The sequence below is a fragment of the Muscardinus avellanarius genome, assembly GCF_963383645.1.
Source record: "Muscardinus avellanarius genome assembly, chromosome: 21".
NCBI lineage: Eukaryota > Metazoa > Chordata > Mammalia > Rodentia > Gliridae > Muscardinus > Muscardinus avellanarius.
Genome location: NC_137807.1, coordinates 5,710,197 through 5,728,421, shown reverse-complemented (window position 1 = coordinate 5,728,421; position 18,225 = coordinate 5,710,197). Strand labels below are relative to the sequence as shown.

The 18,225-nt window shown below is 54.8% G+C and overlaps 1 protein-coding gene across 1 annotated transcript in view; it reads left to right on the top strand.

Annotated features, from left to right (window-relative positions):
- Positions 1-11,816, top strand: part of RIMBP2 (RIMS binding protein 2) — a gene marked incomplete at its 3' end in the record, with an annotated part of 66,678 nt that extends 54,862 nt beyond the window's left edge. The window contains exons 17-23 of the mRNA XM_080717604.1: positions 1,561-1,675; positions 4,205-4,389; positions 5,799-5,967; positions 7,976-8,079; positions 9,327-9,398; positions 9,477-9,611; positions 11,628-11,816. Of these exons, the coding sequence (XP_080573730.1) occupies positions 1,561-1,675; positions 4,205-4,389; positions 5,799-5,967; positions 7,976-8,079; positions 9,327-9,398; positions 9,477-9,611; positions 11,628-11,816 (969 nt within the window). The remainder of the gene's footprint in view (positions 1-1,560; positions 1,676-4,204; positions 4,390-5,798; positions 5,968-7,975; positions 8,080-9,326; positions 9,399-9,476; positions 9,612-11,627) is intronic.
- Positions 11,817-18,225: the final 6,409 nt, after the last annotated feature.

Below are 18,225 nucleotides of genomic sequence, written 5' to 3'. Positions count from 1 at the left end.
TTTTTTTTTTTTTTAATTTATTAAGCTCCATCGCTTCCAATCGCTTGACCACGCGGAAGATTTCTTTTCTTTGCTGTAGAGTAATGATTTCCTCCACGGAATCAGTAATGATTATGGCTGCTTGATTAAAGGACAACTGAATGTAAATTTTAATTAAGGGTTAGCTGAACCGCGAGGACCCGAAAGCCCGGCAACCTGTGTGTCTTTCTAAATGATCCGGAGGGATTTTTCTAGGACCACTGGTATTCTTAAGGACTTTTTGTTGTTGTTTTGAATTTTTAAAGTTGTTTTGTGGCTTTTGTCCATCATTAAAAAAAAAAAACAAAAAACAGCCGGGCGTGGTGGCGCACGCTTGTAATCCCCGCACTTGGGAGGCGGAGACAGGAGGATCGTGCAGGTTCGAAGCCAGCCGCACTGGCATAAGAGACCCTGTTTCAGAAATATAAAATAGGTCTGGGAGTGTAGCCCGGAGGTAGAAGGGCTCCCAGGAACCCCAGTACCACCAAAAAAAAAAAAAAAAAAAAAAAACCAGAAAATCATCATTGATGCAACTCACTTTTGCATTCTTTCCAAGGTTTTTATTTTTCACACCCACTCCCTTCCCGCCCCCCACATCTCCCCCCTGAACCCGTCAGCCTCCAAGATAGCCGCCGCCGCCCGCCCCTGCCCTGTGTTCTGGGCTTGCTAGCCGGCTAGTTCCCAGGTTCAGGATGGCTCTAGATGGCTTCCTCCTCTCAGAACATTTGCTCTATGTGCGGAGGGTCGTTTCATGGAGACACAGCAGTCCTCGCCACGTGCTGCCCGTCTGAGCCACCTGCTTTGCAGATGTGTCCGCAGGAGGCACCGCCCACAACCCTCCCCGCTGCAGCCCCGTCCCACCCGCTCTGAGCTCACCTTCCTGCAGCTCCCTCGTCCCGAGCCCCCTCACACTCCCCAGCGAGCTGCGGCCTGCCCACCAGTCCTAACCTCTGGTCCACCTTGGAGGCAGAGGTCCCCAGACAGGGAGCGCTAGACTCGCCCATGTCTTCCGCCTGGGGCTGGCCCCCGCCCCGGCCCCGGCCGGCCGTGAGTTTCAAAGGCTGACAATCTCGGTGTCTTGAGTTTTCAGAAATCTCACTTAGGACTTTATCCAGGCAGGACATTTGGAACTGCAGAGCTTTCTCGTTTGTGTGACGGCCGGGGACACGGGGCGTCTGGCAGCCAGGTGAGGGCTGAGGAGGTCCCGGGCTGCGAGGCGCCCCCGGTTACAATCAAACCATCATCTCGTTTCTCTCAAATATTTGGCTTCAGCGGCAGGGGGACATCTAAAAGACTCTTCCCACGGACATATTTTTGCCCCACCGTCCTGTGTCGAGAGCTACCCTGACGTAGAAACGGGAGACCTGGGGGCGCGGGGGGCTCGCTGATTCCTCTCCCCGGTCATTCAGCTAACCCTTCCAGTTAAAAGCTAAGTTTAGTTGCCTTTAGAGCTTGTGCTTATGATTTTGAAACTGGTTTGGCTAACTTATTCTTTCCTTCCCGAGCCTGGCGAGCCGTCTGACCTCTCTGCTTTGTGTCTAGATCATAGGAAACCCAGCGTCGGCGGGACGGGCAGACCGGGCGGACCACGCAGGCCGGAGGTTTCCCCACGGTGCCGGTCCCCAGAGGCCCCGGCCAACGATGGCCCCGTCCATGGGTTAGTGTTTGCACGAAGGCCCCTGTCTTTCTCCCCGCTGCAGTGTCCCCCAGCATGGGTTTACAAACTCAGGGCTAACGTTTTCAACTAACTGAAGGCCAGAGGGCACCTCAAAGTAAGGAGAACTAGCCGGGCGAGGTGGCGCACGCTTGTAACCCCAGTACTTGGGAGGCTGAAACAGGAGGATCGCAGTTTGCAGACAGCCCCAGCTGTTTAGGCCCATTGCAACTCAGTGAGAGCCTGTTTGGAAACAAAGAATAAAAATAGGGCTGGGAGTGTAGCTCAGTAGTAGAATGCTCCTGGGTTCCATTCCCAGTAATAAAAAAAAAAAAAAGAAAGAAAAAAAAAAAGAAAGAGACCTATTTGTAAGTATCCTCAAGACTTCCCTTTGGTCTTGGCCATGGTCTGCAGAGGTTTCCCCGTTCCGCCCTGGAGGACCACGGTGCTACCAGCATCAGAGCTGGGGTGGTCACGTGCCCAATGGCCCTGAAGGGTTTAGAGGTGCTGGGTATGAGACGTCTTAGCAGGCGGGGTCCAGCTGGTGGCCATGTCCGCGTGTCCATGTCTGAGTATGTCCCCCTCCATCTGGCCGCCGCCCTGAGCCAGTGCATCTCCCGAGGCTTCCTGGAATCCCGTTCCAGTCCCTCAGTGACATCTCGGGATCGGGCAGGTGGTACCCAGTGCTGTCATCCGACCGCTGCCGTCAATCTGCGGTGAGGAGGTGGCCGGAGGGCAGGGGGTGCCGTGATTGATAGGAACAGCTGCAAAATAAATCAGTGCCCCAAACCAGCCTTCCGTGAAAGCACGCATACACACACACACACACACACACACACACACACACACACACGCACATGCACACGCGCAGGAGAAGAAAAGCAATCTGATTTAGCACTTTTGGGCTGGAGAAAATCCACGCATGGGGCCCGGCCCTGGACAGCCGATGCTCATCACATTTGCTCAGCTGTGGTTTCAAAGATGGCCGGTCAGGTCGCCTTCCTCCCTCACTCAAAAGGCAGGCAGACTTCAGGAAGCAAAGCGGGTCCTCCGGCACGGGGACCTTCCAAAATTTTTCTTTCTCACGCTAACTGTAGGGGAGAAGAGGCTTTTCTCCTGGCTCCGTATGTGTAAGTTTTTAATGTTAGGAAAGTGTGAGTGTTTTATTTTATTGTCTTTTTGGTGGTTCTGGGGATGGAGCCCTCCTACCTCCGGGTTATACCCCCAGCCCCATTTCTTATTCTATTTATTTATTTATTTATTTATTCATTTTTTATTTTTTTGTGGTCCTGGGGATGGAACCCTCCTACCTCTGGCTACACCCCCAGACCTATTTCTTATTCTATTTATATTCATTTTTAATTTTTTTTGTGGTACTGGGGATGGAACCCTTCTACCTCCAGGCTACACTCCCAGACCTATTTTATGCTTTTTATTTGGAAACAGGGTCTCTTAAGCCAGCTGAGGCTGGCTTCGAACCTGCGCGATCCTCCTGTCTCCGCCTCCCAAGCGCAGGGATGACAAGCGTGCGCCACCACGCCCGGCAGTATTTTTCAATTAACTGAAAAATAACATAAGATGTACTATAAGATGTAAGAAGCCCCAGCTTCTTAGCGAGGCCTCTGCAACGTAGACCCTGTGTCCAAATAAAGATTAAAAAATCGGGCTGGGGGTATAGCTTGGAGGTAGGATGCCCCTGGGTTCCATCTCCAGCACCACACACACACACACACACAAGAGCTGGGGGTGTAGCTCATAGATAAAATGCTCCTGGGCTCAATCTCCAGTACCACAAATAGCAAAAATAACAATAAAAACCACAAAAAACAAAGCCCAGTGTAACAACTAATTACCCAGCATCTATGTTGTACCGGGCACTGTGGGCCATCAGGAAGTAATTTAGTACCTGCGAGGTTATACGCAAACACTACACCACTTCCTGTAAGGGACCAGGCATCGCGGACTCCCAGATCTGCAGTGGGTCCTGGAACCCATGCCCAGCAGATACAATCAGGTGGCTGTGTGTCTAACGATGTCCAGTGCCAACTGCGCACAGATCCACACGCACATTCACATCTCCGAGACTGATGTGCAGACGCTGGGCGGTGGGCAGGGCTGAAACCCAGTTCTGGGAAGTTAATTTCCTGCCGTGAACAATGAGAGCTTTGCCGGTTATGCCGGCCGCCGACCGGCACGTGGACGAAGCTGCGAATATGTTTTGAACACCCAGTTCCTGAGCTTCGGCCTCTGGGGCGGGCACGGCTCCTGGGGCGCTTGCCTCTCCTCTGGGGCCACATCTGACGCTGTACGGCCAGCTCTGGCTGGGCTCCCGCGAGCCCGGCCCAGAGGGAGACTGTCGTGCAATGGTTACCTGCCCCTGTGTGGAGAAACCTCCAGGTCTCTTCTGCCTCCGTGTTAAGCCCCAAGAATGAAAAGCCAGGCGTTCAGGGCCGCAGCCAACCCCGTCCGTTCCAAAGGCGTCCTGAGCTGCAGGGTCACCTGGCTGCTGTGCTTTGCTCCGCCTCCTGGCAGATGAATACTCCGGGCGAGACCGCCTCTCTCCAGACTTCTACGATGAGTCGGAGACGGACCCGGGTGCCGAGGAGCTTCCGGCCCGCATCTTCGTGGCTCTCTTTGACTACGACCCACTCACCATGTCCCCGAACCCCGACGCAGCCGAGGAGGAGCTCCCGTTTAAAGAGGGACAGATCATCAAGGTGGGACCCGCTTCCCGGGCCGGGGCAGAGACTGACAGCCAGGTCTGCTCAGCGGGCTGGCCCTGGCCGGGAGTCCCGGGAGGGGCGGTGGGCAGGGGCCTCGCCGTGGGTGCGGCTTTCCTCCGCTACAGGACTGAGCGCGATGCCTGCACACTTGCCTCATGGGGCCGCAAGTGCAGATTCTGTGCCTTCGAGGAAACAAGGCTCCGCAGTTTCTTTTTCTGTGGGGCCGGGGGTTGGACGTGGGCCTCGAGCACGCGAGGCAGGCGCTTTGGGCCTGAGCCCTGTCCTCGGCTCAACAGACTCTGCACTTCAGAGGAAGACTTTTCAGTCCTGAGACCTAAACCCCAAGCAGGCAGAGAGGCAGGTGGCGGGGGAGGAGATAGGGGAGGAAGGAAGGCAGGCGCCCCCAGTAGCCAGTGGCTGGGCTTCAGACCGCAGGGTGGGGGCTGGTGGGCCTGCAGGGGATGAAGGGCAAAGGGGCGCGGCCGGCGGGAGAGGGGAGGGGCCTGCAGCCTCTTAGGGTGGGCCACACAGCCAGCCTCCCCAGGAGGTCCAAATGCCCAGCCAGGGTGGCGGGAGCCTTCCAGGTGGACAGATCCCGGCTTTACACAGCTCCCCGAGGAGGCTAGGCTGCGCACGCCCCAAATGCATGCGAGTTCAAGCACGCACCGCGTCCGAGCTCAGTCTCCACCTCCAGGAAACGCCAGCTCCTGCCCAAGTCAGGGGACGCGGGCTCCGGGTGCGTGCAGGGGCGCCTGGGCCCAGGTGCGTCTTTTGTGTATTTATTTATTTATTTATTTATTTTTGCTGTACGTGGGCTGATGTCCTTTTTCTTCCTCTTTTTCTTTTGGGGGAGCACTGGGGACTGAACCCAGAGACATTCTACCTCCGTGCTACACCCCTAGCTCAATTTTATTTTTATTTAGAAATAGGGTCTCACTAGGTTGATGAGTGTCTCACTACTTTCTGAGGCTGTCCTCAAACCTGCAATTCTTCTGTCTCAGCCTCCCGAGGACTGGGATTGCAGGCGTGCGCCACCTCGCCAGCTGGCTGATGTATTTCTTTTTTTGTGGTACTAGGAATGGAACCCAGGGGCATTCGACCTCTGAGCTACACTTCCAATCCTATTTTTTTTTTTTTTTTTTTTTTTGCGGGTCTGGGAATGGAACCCAGGGAGCACTCAACCTCTGAGCTACACCCCTGCCCTATTTTTTATTCTTTATCTTGAAACCGGGTCTCACTGAGTTGCAGAGGGCCTCACTAAGCAGCTCAGGCTGTCTGTGAACCTCGATCCTCCGGTCTCAGCCTCCCGAGTGCTGGGATGAGGAGCGCCCGCCGCGCCCGGGTTCTGGCTGATGTATTTCTGAACCAAAAAAGCACGATGCGTTGTGACTTCCCGGCTCCAGGTTTACGGCGATAAAGACGCTGATGGGTTTTACCGTGGGGAGACCTGCGCCCGGCTGGGCCTCATTCCCTGCAACATGGTCTCTGAGATCCAAGCAGACGATGAGGAGATGACGGACCGGCTGCTGAGGCAGGGCTTCCTCCCGCTGAGCACGCCCGTGGAGAAGATAGGTGAGCACCGGGCCTGAGCTGCACCACAGAGCGGCTGTGCTCGGCGCGGGGCAGGCGTGGCTCTGAGACGCCAGCCCGGTGGGGTGGTGATGAACCGGTCAAAACTCACTCTGCAAGCCAGGGCTGCAGTGGGCGGCATGCTCGGGGACACTAGGTGCCCAGGCACTTGCACAAACGCGGCCGCCTGAAGGGTGATGAAGGAACCCTCCCCCTCCGCCCGCCCTTCATCCCTTCTTTCCTTCCACTGTGGCTTGAACCCCAAAGCATCTGCGTCTGGGCTGTACCCCCAGCCTTTCATCAACATCAAGTTCCTGAGGCTGGTCTTGAACCTACAATCCTCCTGTCTCAGTCTCCCAAGTACTAGGATTACAGGTGTGCAGCCCCATGCGTGGCTCTGCAGCATTTTTTTTTCTTTTTTGGTGGTACTGGGGTTCCTGGAAGCCCTTCTACCTCCGGGCTACACTCCCAGACCTATTTTTACATTTTTATTTGGAAACAGGGTCTCCTAAGCCAGGCTTGGAACCTTCGCGATCCTCCTGTCTCCGCCTCCCAAGCGCGGGGGTTACAAGCGTGCGCCACCACGCCTGGCTGCAGTATTTTTATTTATTTTTTTTAACACCACAGGACCTAGTAGAAGCTCTAGCCTGCAGGCCGTATTTGGAAAACAAACTGGTGACGGGCTTGTTACTACCTCTGAGCGTCGTCCCAGCCGTAAGGGGTTTCAAAGGCGATGGGGCAGTGCGGCCCTCGCCCAGATGGGCTCTGCGCCCCCAAACCCACGGGAGCGCCTTGCCTCTTAACTTGGGTGGACACGGGCCTCGTTACCTTGGCCAGTGTGCGAGCGCCAGCAGGAACAGAGCTACCGCTGGCGAGTAGGGAGCTCTTGAACCGTCCCTGCGTGCACAGGGACCTGCTCGTTGAAAAGGCACGGCTTTTACTGCGTGATGGCAGGAGAGACGTCAACTGTAGGCCGCCGTTCGTGTGTAAGGAGTCCACTTTAGAACATTAGATGCGCTGCTAAATCAGATGTCAAAGACAAAACTCGGTGGCTCAAGGAATACACTTACTTTGAAAGGCGATGGCAGAACTAAGAAGGAAATTAACCTCTCTGGCATTAACGAGTTCACTGTCTACCGATAAAGCTCACATGCCATAGCTGACGGTCCCGCCCTCCCTCTTTGGGTTGAACCAGGGGCAGTCTACCTCTCACCCACACCCCCGGCCCTTGTTTGGAAACAGGGTCTCACTGAGTTGCTGAGTCTCAATATATTGCTGAGGCCGCCCTTGAACCCGCGGTACTCCTGTCTCCGTCTCCCAAGAGCTGGGATTGCAGGCGTGCGCCAGCACACCCGGCTAACGGCTGAAGTTTCATGGGGGCGCGACGCCCATTTCGTGCCCGAGGCAGAGGGTGTCTGCACCCCAGGCTCCCTGCTCCCTCCTTTCCTGCTCAGCCCTGGCTCGATCAGACACAGGGCAAGCCTGGAACTGGGTTTGTGGGTTCCCCCGGTTCAAGCTGCCTGTGGGGCCTCCCCACTGGGGAGCAGCGCCTCCCTTCCAGAGACCCGTCCCAATGAAGAAGAGTTACCACCAAAAGTGTTCTCAAACAACACGAGAATCACAGTCCACTCGAGGGCCCGAGCTAAGGACATCTGTGAGGGCCAGCTCCCACACGAGGGCCTTGCGGGAGGTGGGGCATCTGTTTTGCTGGCCGGGGTGAGACTGAAGAGGTTTATCACTGATTTTTTTTTTTTTTTTTTTTTTTTGGTGCCGTGGATTGAACCCAGAGGCATGCTATATCCTCAGCCCTTTTACTTATTTTGAAACAGGGTCTCGCTAAGTTGCTGAGGATGGCCTCAAACCTGCAATCCTCCTGTCTCAGCCTCCCAAATCCGGGGCTGACAGGTGTGTGCCGATTTTTTAATGACCTTGGAACTGCAGGTGATACCGGATCAACGCTCCTTTCTTTTGGAGTGACATACCGTGGCGTTCTGCTCCTTGTGACTTACAGAGAGAAGCAGGAGGAGCAGGAAGACACCCTCGGCGTCCACACGGAGAATGGTGGCCTTGTACGATTACGACCCCCGGGAGAGCTCGCCGAACGTGGACGTAGAGGTACCAGCCAGGGCCGTCTCCCTCCTGGCCAGGCCAATGGCGACCACCCTGGGCCTCCCCATCCCGGAGCCCCCACGCAGACACAGAAAGCCCCGGAACAGCACGGAGGTCCCCAGCAGGGAGGATACCCCAGCCGCAGCGGTCACCCTTTGCAGCTGCCATTTTAGCGAAACACAGCAACTCAGTCCAAAAATGTTGGTAGAAAATTCCAGAAATAGGCAGTTCAGAAGTCGTGAATTGCTGGGTAAAATCTCAGTGTCCTGGTCAGATGTGAACCACCCCCTGGTCCAGCAGGTCTGTACCCCGTGCCCCCTGCACGGCGGCTGCCAGGGGACCATGGTATTCGAGAAATTGTATCCAGGGTACAGTTAGAAGTTGCTCTCCTGCATTATTAGTTATGAGTCGTTTATGGTTAAAGTTATGAATTAAACTTTATCATAGGTATGTGTCAGAAAAGCACCCCAGGGGCATGCTACCTCCAAGCTCCACTCCCAGCCCTTTTTTAAAAAAATATTTTGTTTGGAGACAGGGTCGTGCTAGGTTGCAGAGGGCCTAGATGCTGAGGCTGTCTTTGAACCTGCGACCCTCCCGTCTCGGCCTCTCAAGCACTGGGATTCCAGGCGTGTGGCCCCATGCCCGCCCTAGTGACAGGGTGTTTGTGGAATGGTTCCGACTGTGAAAATAACACTTCCAGAAGAGCCAGGGGTTCAGGTTAGCGAGGTGCCTGCTTGACACCAGTGGCAAGTGGCGAAGGTCTGGAATTTTGGCTGGGACTGGGCCGCTTTTTTATTTTGGTACCGGGGACGGAACCCCAGGCAGTCGACCTCCAGCTGCACCTCCAGCCCTGTTTTTTATTCTTTATTTTGAAACAGGGTCTCACCTAGTTGCAAAGGGCCTAAGTAGCTGAGATTGGCCCGGTGATCCTCCTGTCTCAGCCTCCCAAATGCTGGGATTACAAGTGTGCCTGGCTCATTCATTTATTTATTTGGTGGTACTGGGGTTCTGGAAACCCTTCTACCTCCGGGCTACACTCCCAGACACATTTTTTATTTTTTTATTTGGAAACAGGGTCTCTTAAGCCAGCACTGGCTTCAAACCTGTGCGATCCTCCTGACTCCGCCTCCCAAGCGCAGGGATTACAAGCGTGTGCCACCACGCCCGGCCCGGCTCATTTATTTCTTAAAAAAAAAACAACAACACTCCTTTGTGGAGCAGAACGCTACTAACTTCATGTTCCACCCCCACAGGCTGAGCTTACCTTTTGCACGGGAGATATTATCGCTGTTTTTGGTGAAATCGACGAAGATGGGTTTTATTATGTAAGTTTTGAAACACCAAGCGGCGCCATCCCGTTTGTGTTGAGCGTGGGGAACTGAGTTGCTCTCCCACTCTTGCAGGGGGAGCTGAACGGGCAGAAAGGCCTCGTCCCTTCCAACTTTCTGGAAGAAGTGCCGGACGACGTGGAAGTCTACCTTTCGGACGCCCCGTCCCACTACTCGCAAGACGCGCCCCTGCGGTCCAAGGCCAAAAGGGTAAGCGGGCCTCCCTAGCCCTCCCGCCGTCCCTCTCTACCTGTGCGGCTGGTGTGATCTGTGCATTGGTTATTTTTGTAGCTGGGGCCAAAACCCATCATCCCTCAGTCTCCCCCTTCTCTCCTCACGGGGGTCGTGCCGCCCAAGGCGCCCCTCTAGCTCTTAGTCTTTTTCACACGAGAGGACCCCGTGGCCGGGGGCCGCGGGCTCCTAGACCTCCCCACCCCACACGCCAGATGCACGTGTGGCCGAGGCCGCAGCACGGCCGCCGCCCGCCATAGTAGACGCAGGGCCGCTCGAGCGTGTCTGTCTCAGAGCCCACACTCACTCGTGTCTCATCTTACTCCACGCCATCCCAGCGATTTCCTATCTGTCATGTTTTACGTATATATTTTTATTTCTTCGTCATCTGCTTGGACACCGAAGAAGAGCGTTCATTTCACACGCTAATCAGGCTTGTAACCTTCACGTAAGTGAGCAGCCGAAGACACCTAGAGAGATACCGACTTAAGCTACCCTCACGGACCAGTGCGGTAGTCTTAAGGCTTATTGTGGGCTTACAGAGAGAGGGAGGAAAAGAAATATGTCTCAATGATCACTGGACCTAAAGCGCTAGGCTATCCTTGGTCTCCATTGTAAAGCGAGTGGGTTCGTAGAGAAACGAACCCCCTTTTAATTAAGCACCTCCCACTATTTCTATTCCGAGTATTTGAAAAGCCAACCTTGGGAACATATTTCTTAACAAGCTAATCGCGTGTTTACACAGAGTGTCCCACGCCTCCTCGGAGTCGAAGCTGCATATTGCATTGGTAGCCACGCTTAAAAAAAACAAAAACAAAAACAAAACAAAACAAAACCAAAAAACCAGAATCAAAGCACAACCTAACAAATATGTTTACGGTAGAAAGTTTTACTTTAGAAACCCAAACCTGGTAATTCGAGACGATGTAGACGCCTAGTGACAAAGGTGGCCTGGTTCTGGCCCCGCACAGCGCACGCTGGCCGGACACCACTTAACCACACCGGTACCTTACCACGGAGCCTCTGCGCTCCCCATGGCACGGCCGTGCGCACACGCACACGCCGGCGCGCTGGCGCACAATGCAATACGTTCCGTGACGGTGCAGCTCGGGCCGCTGCTCTAGAGGGAAGAGAGGTATCTTCAGGTGTACTTTGGGGGCACTACCGTTTTCCATTAGAATTAGACCTTGATTCTAAATCCAAGCAAGCTTGAAGCCCCGGCCCCTAGTGTTGCCTCCTGAACAGCGCGCGCGCGCTTGGCCGGGCTCGCCCTGGAGGCCGGGAGCCCGGCGGGATGGTGGCCGTGTATAATCTCAGGATGCAAAATCAAGCCAGGCAAATTGTCACTCGGCATGTCAGACGACAATCTCATTCTTTGCAAATGCTCCGGCACCTGGGGTATTTGGAAATACACCACGTGCTCTAACACAGGGTAAAAATCCACGCTCCACCATTCGGGGATGACAGCAAAGCACACAGGAAGGGCCTCGAAGCTTCCTTTGATTGTAATTAAGGTTCATCTTAGTTTTTTTTCTTTCACCCAGTGTGCCATCTCCAGTGTTTCTCTAGGAACCTTACTAACCCAAGAACACACTCGGCAACGCCAGGGTTTTCTATAAGCGAGTAGCTTTGCAAATCCACCCAAATTCTCTTTTAAAGACTTTTTGCCCTTACGAGGACAGATGGCTCCTTGGCCAGCTTTCCTCTCCATCTGAGTCCTGGCCCTCTGGCCCTCGGTCTGAATTCACAGACTAAGCATGACCTGGCTTTGTTTGCCAAAGCAAGGGCCACCCCTCTCCCGAGACAAGACCCCCCTGCAAAAAAAAAAAATATAAGCCAACGCTCATGGCCAGACCCCGAGGGCTGCTCACGGCAAGCTGTAGAGATCGGAAGCAGCCCAGCCCCGTGCCGTCGGTGGGGAGCGGGGCGCGGCGTGACCGGCAGCCGGGTGTTGTTGGTGCTCACGTACTCAAACTGTCACGATGTACCTACTAGGTTCCTCCTGAGGGTTCAGGGACAGCACGGAGAGCTCCGTCCCCCACAGTCCATCTCCACTCGGGGTCACCTACGTCACCTATAGGTTCTGGTAGTCCTGGGAGAGGCAGGGAATTAGCCTCGAAAAAGAAAAAGGGGCTGCTTTCCAAAGGCAAGAAACTGCTGAAAAAGCTCGGTGCAGTCAAGTGAGCCCTGTCTTCCGGACAACTTCCAAACCTGTGGGATTTTTCTTTAATTCCAAACTAGGGCTTTCATGATGCAAGCACTTCCTAAAAACAAAACACAAAAACCCAATCTCCTCCCTCCCTCTGGCACCAGTAGCGGAAGGCACTGGCGCACCCCCACCCACTTACCCTGAGCAGGCGGGCGGGCGGGCGCTGGTGCCCTCTCCCCACAGTGCTGCCAGCCCCAAGGTGGGCGCGGGGGGGCGGGGGGACGCCGGCCCGGCCCAGGGCGCAGGGCTCCTGCCGCTGCCTGCCCGCCGGCGGGGACTCCGGCTCTGCGTGTCCATCTGCCCTTAAAGGAATGATTGACAGCCTTCTTCCCTACTCACACCGCTTGCCTCGTAACACATGAGCTGTCCCCTCGACTCTGGTCTTGAAATTCCTAGTTTAATTCGCCTTGATGTTTTGCCTTATAGATGCACAATGATTTGTACTGTCTAATAAAAACCGCAGTGGATACTTGGTATGTGTCGTGCGTTCCTGCCCCCCCCTCCCCCTCCTCCTCACTGACACACAGCGCGAGGTCAGGGCGGGCAGGCCGTGCAGTATAAAATACCAGCCTCGGTCGTTCCAAGCAAGCCAGAAAACACACGCAGGAAAATGTTTACGTAGCCAACCATTCAGAAAACCTGTAAGCCCCTGTTCTCCGGCCTGCCAGGAAGCTCATCACCTTTGCTTTCTGTGTGCCGCCCCCGTGGCCTCTGGATCTGCCGCAAGGCTCTGCCCAAGCACTCTGGGGTGAACAGCACACGCACACGTGCAGTCACGCAGCACACCACACGCTAGCCACACCGGGCGAGCCTCGTGGCCGCCCAACACCGCCCCGCTCCCGCTCCCGCTCCCGACACCCACTCGCACGCTGGCGGAGGTTGGACTTTTTCTAATTCGTGCCCACTTGTACATTGTTTTTACTCTTTCTATCTTTTTTCAGACTGCCTTTCTTTTGTAATTTATGGGAGGTTTGTAAATGAATGACAAAGCTTTCCCCGCCCTGTTGCATCTTCAAAAGCTATATTGTAAATTGTATTATAAAGTATGTGGTACATTTATTAAGAGGAAAATCACTTGATGTGTGGTGGAGTATTGTGTGGGCGTGTGCATGTGAACAGCTAGTGTAAAATATTTTCTAGAAATAAAATTTGTTATTTTATACAATGCTGTGTATTGTGTATCTTTTTAAAATATATTTTTATTGGTGCATTGTAGTCAAACATCACAATGGAATATTGTGTATCTTTTTAAAAGAACACGTGGGCCGGGTGTGGTGGCGCACGCTTATAATCCCCGCGCTTGGGAGGCGGAGACAGGAGGATCGCGCAGGTTTGAAGCCAGCCGTGCTGGCGTAAGAGACCCTGTTTCAAAAATATAAAATAGGACTGGGAGTGTAGTCCGGAGGAAGAAGGGCTTCCAGGAACCCCAGTACCACCAAAAAATAAAAAAATAAAATAACACGTGGCAGGAGGTGACTGAGAATTCCTCCAATGTGTTCATGAAAACGTGTGACTTTACCTTTTCTGGACTGTTTTTTTAAAAAAATAGTTTTGACTCAAATTTTGGAAGTTATTCACACTCCCGTGTGAAAAATATTCATGTATAACAGACCGCAAAGATGACACTCAAAGCCGATCAGCTCGGCTTTCCCTTTGGGAGCCTTGGAATTCAAGTGATGTTGACAGAGAGCTCCACTGACTTAAGACAGCAGACACCACTTCCCAAACAGACAGCACGTTATAAATATGTAAACGACAGAATTTTAGAATTCTGCAAACTCAAGGAATTGTTCAAAATAAGAGATTAACTGGGCGTGGTGGCACACGCCTGTCTTCCCAGTACTTGAGAGGCAGAGACAAGAGGACCACAGGTTTGAGGCCAGCCTCAGCAACTTAGTGAGGCCCTTTTGCCAAATAAAATAAGGTTGGGGTTATAGTTCAGAGGTTAGTGTTCTTGTGTTCAATCCCCAGTAGCCCCTCCCCACACATACACAGAAGTAAAACATGTTTATGTTGAGATTAAAACAACATAGTCCAGATGCATTACTTTCTAAAACTGCACATAATTAGAATCAATAAACTGGGTGTGGTGGCACACGCCTATAATCCCAGGACTTGGGAGGCCAAGGCAGGAGGATCTCAAGTTTGAAGCCAGCCTCAGCAACTTAGTGAGGCCCTGCTTCCAAATTAAAAAATCAGCCGGCGTGGTGGCGTACACTTGTAATCCCAGCATTCGGGAGGCTGAGACAGGAGGATCGCGGTTTGCAGAGGGCCTAAGTAGCTGAGGCCCTCTGCAACTCAGTGAGACCCTGTTTCAAAATAAAGAATACAAAGTAGGGCTGAAGTAGAATGCCCCCTGGGTTCCATTCCCAATACTGCAAAAAATTTAAAAAAAAAAATCAGCCTGGGCTTTAGCACAGAGGAAAGCCCCTGAGCGCAATCCCCAGCACCAAAAAAAGGGGGCGGGGAAGAGCCAAGAATCATTATAGCGACGTCATTTCTGGTAGACAGCGCTTTCTCCTACTGCATTGACAGAAAAAGTCCTGTTGGAACCTTCACAATTTCTCAAAAAGCAAAATCCCCAAACAAAAACCAGTTGCAGAAGCCAGGTTTCCCGTCCCTAAATGTTCTGTGAATACTGACAAACTCCCCAAGCACAGGAGTAGCAAGCCAGGCTCCACGGCGGGACCTTTTCCCTCCCATGTTGTAAGCAGAGTCCGCAGGCCGAGGCGCCGACCCCGAGGTGGTCAGTCTCTCGGTCGGCCTCCCTCCCAGAGGCTCTGCGGGCGGGCGGGCGGCTCTGGGGGCTGGAGAGCTCCGCCCGGCCAGCGCCGCGGGCGCAGGTGTAGCCTCCTGGTCAACATGGCCGAGCCCCGCTGCACACGAGAGGCTTGGCCTTCCGGTAGATGGCTTTCTGCTGGCCCTTCCTCCTGGACTCTGAGGACATCGCCTGCAGCCCGAGGCAGCCGGCCCCTGCGGGACTGTTCAGTGGTTTTGTACCGGGGATTGAACCCAGGGGCATTCTGCCTCTGAGCCACACCCCAGCCCTCGGTTTCATTATTTTATTTTTATTTTATTTTATTTTATTTTATTTTATTTTTTTGGTGGTACTGGGGTTCCTGGAAGCCCTTCTACCTCCGGGCTACACTCCTAGACCTATTTTTACATTTTTATTTGGAAACAGGGTCTCCTAAGCCAGCGCGCGCGGCTGGCTTCGAACCTGCGCGATCCTCCTGTCTCTGCCTCCCAGGCGCGGGGATTACAAGCGTGCGCCACCACGCCCGGCTCGGTTTCATTATTTTAAAACAGGGTCTAAGTTAAGGAGGGTCTAAGTAGCTCAGGCTGGCCTCAAGCCTGTGATCCTGCATCAGTCTAAGCACTGGGATTTTTGTGTGTGTTGGGGGGGGGTACTGAGAATTGAGCTTTGGGCATTCCACCTCGGGGCCACCTACCTCCAGCTCTATTTTTTATTTTGAAATGGAAAAAGGGTCTAAGTAGCAGAGGGCCTTGAAGGGTTGCTGAGGCTGGCCTCGAACCTGTGATTCTCCTGTTTCAGCCTCCTAAGTACTAAGATTACGGGTCTGTGCCACCACACCTGGCCAATAGTGTTAATTTTGAACCAAACAAATCACCTATGTCAAGTAGACCCCGGTGGGTCGAGGGAAAACAGGTTCCGCGGCCCCTGGCCCGAGTTCTGACCCAAGACCCAGCCAGGGTGTTCCTGCCACTTTCGTCAATACACAATAGAATCCATGCTCAGGGGCTGCCCAGAGAAGGTATATCTTAGAACAAATCGTAATAAAAATTTCAAGACCAGAAAAGTGTCAAAGTGAGCCTGAGGGACAGAACACCACAGCTCCTGTGCCGCCCCCGCCGCCCGCCCTGCCCCGCCAGGCCCCGCGCCACCAGCCTCACCAAGGCGCTGCTCAGAAGTCTCTTCCCAGCCTTTCCCCATCAAAACCAGCAAGCCCGGGGGGGGGGCAGTATTTGAAATGAGGTGGCCCCCAGGAGCTCTGCAGGACGGGAGGCAGGGCGGGGACCTGGGGAGGGGGCACCGCGGGGTGGGCCAGGCAGGTGCTGCCGGGCAGGGGCCAGGCTGGGTCGCCGGAACGGACCACAGGCGAAGTCAGCGCCGGGGGTTAGGGGCTCAGAGGGCGGAATCAACCCTTAGTAGGAAACAGCCGCGCCTCCGACTTTGGGTTAGGGAGAACGACACGCACAACCGCAGTCAGAACGGCGGCTCCGGACGGTTTAGAAGGGTTTCATCAAGTTTACCTTTAAAGAGCCCTCAGCAAGAGCTGGAGCTGTAACAGGGCAAAGGGATGGTACGGAGCAGACAACGCAAGGACAGACGAGGAGCCTCACCTCCCCGGGAGAGCCCGCACATGCGGGAAGGCGGCGGATCAACGCCGGGCAGGTCCAAGGGCCCTCTGTGCGGAGGATGCCGCGGCACAGCCGTGGCGCTCACCTTGCTGGCCAGGCGCACACTGGTTTAAACACTAAAACTTGTTGACTTTTTTTTTTGTGTGTGGGTCTGGGGATGGAAGCCAGGGGCATTCGAGCTCTGGGCTACACCCCCAGCCCTATTTTTTATTCTTTATTTTGAAACCAGGTCTAAGCTGTGGAGGGCCTAAGTAGCTGAGGCTGGCCGTGAACCGTGGTCCTCCGTGTCAGCCTCCCGAATGCTGGGCTGACGAGCGTGCACCCACACCCGCTGATGCTGTCTGTACCCTCTCTCCTTTTGTGGGGGCATCAGTCTCAGGCCGTAACATGGTTCGGGTGCCAGGAACACGTGCACCGGCACTTGGGGGCTTCCCCGCCGGCCGGCGGCCCACTCCCCGCACCGAGGTTGGTGCTAACTGCACGTTCATGACACCGATGGCAGCGTGTCCCTTCACTCTCCCCACCAGACCCCTCATCCTCCGGAGTCCCTCCCGTATCCCACTTTCTCCCCAGCTCCCACACGAGGGAAAACACTGGACCCTTTAAAGGCCTTCTGCCACTGGCTGACCCAGTTCTGCTCTGGATCCATCCATTCGCCTCAAGTGACAACATTTGGTTCTTACAGCCGAGTGGATGTCTGCATCAGCAGTTCCTAGCCTGTTCTCCTGGTGACGGCCCCCGGCCGGTCCCGTGACTCGGCTGTGATTGTGCAGCCAGAAACACGGACGTCCTCAGTCGCTCCACTTTGGCTTCCTCGGGAAGCCCCCAGCAGTGGTATGGCCAGATCGTAGGGGGGTCCATCCCGTTTTCAGAGGTTCCGAGCAGATCCCCATCGCAGCTGCGCTGGTCTGCGGTCCCACCAACGGTGCACAGGAGTTCCCGTCTCCCCACGTCGGCATGCTGGCGCCCGTGGGACTGCCAGGCACGCCGACACTGCCGTCAAAGGCGAACATTTGCAAGCTGCGCCCCAGCAGTGCCAGGCTCCATGCACCAGAGCAGCGCTCGCTCCCGTGCGGCAAGGCCCAAGGAGAAGGCCCCGCCGCGGCGGGAGGGCGGCACAGCCGCGCGCCAGCGGGAGGGAAGCGGCAGCTCCCCGTGCCATCTTCACACATTGGGCGCTTCGGAGCAAGTCTAACTCGTTCTTACAGGGACAACATGGACAGACCTTAGCAACGTGCCCGACAGAAAAAGAAACCCCCAAAAACATACCGCACGACATCTCATGTTCAACACTAAAGAACACCAGCATGTGTACACGCTGAAACCCTTCCACGGTGGGGAAGACCTCAACGGCGGGGCCTTGGAGCAGAGAGGTCAGGGGGGCACAGAGGGCCCGGGGGAGTGGGTGCACTGCCCGTGTTTTAATTCTAGGGTTGGGACATGGGTTCAAGGTGCTTATGATCAAAGAAAACAAAATTAAAACACCACAGGGGTCGGCAACAGACTCTCAGGAACTGGGGACTGGGACTGATTCCGTTTCAAGCATCTTGGTCTTCCGACAAGGGGAAACACAGCTGTGCAAACTTACCGGTGTCTCCACTTCCCGGCCACTAGCGTGAGAGGGTGGGGGCCGGCGCAGCCAGCCTGGCCTTCCCCAGACCCAGAGGCCTCGGCCGAGGCGCCGCCCGCGTCACGCTGGCCCTCAGGTCGCCCCGGGCTGCCCGCACAGCGGGCTCTTCACCAGCGTGCGTTTTTAAACGCAGGGGACAGAGGACGACTCATTTCCCAAGCGTCTCAAGACACAGTTCCTGCATTTGGTTTTGGGAATCACCAATCACTCCAGGAGCCAAACGTGGGGGCGCACGCCTGTGGCTCCAGATGGGTGACGGAGACAGGAGGACCGCACGTTGGAGGCCAGCCTCAGCAAGAGTGACGCGCTCAGCCTAGCAGGACCCTGTTTCAAGATTAAGATGGGGCTGGAGGTGTGGGTCGGAGCTTTAA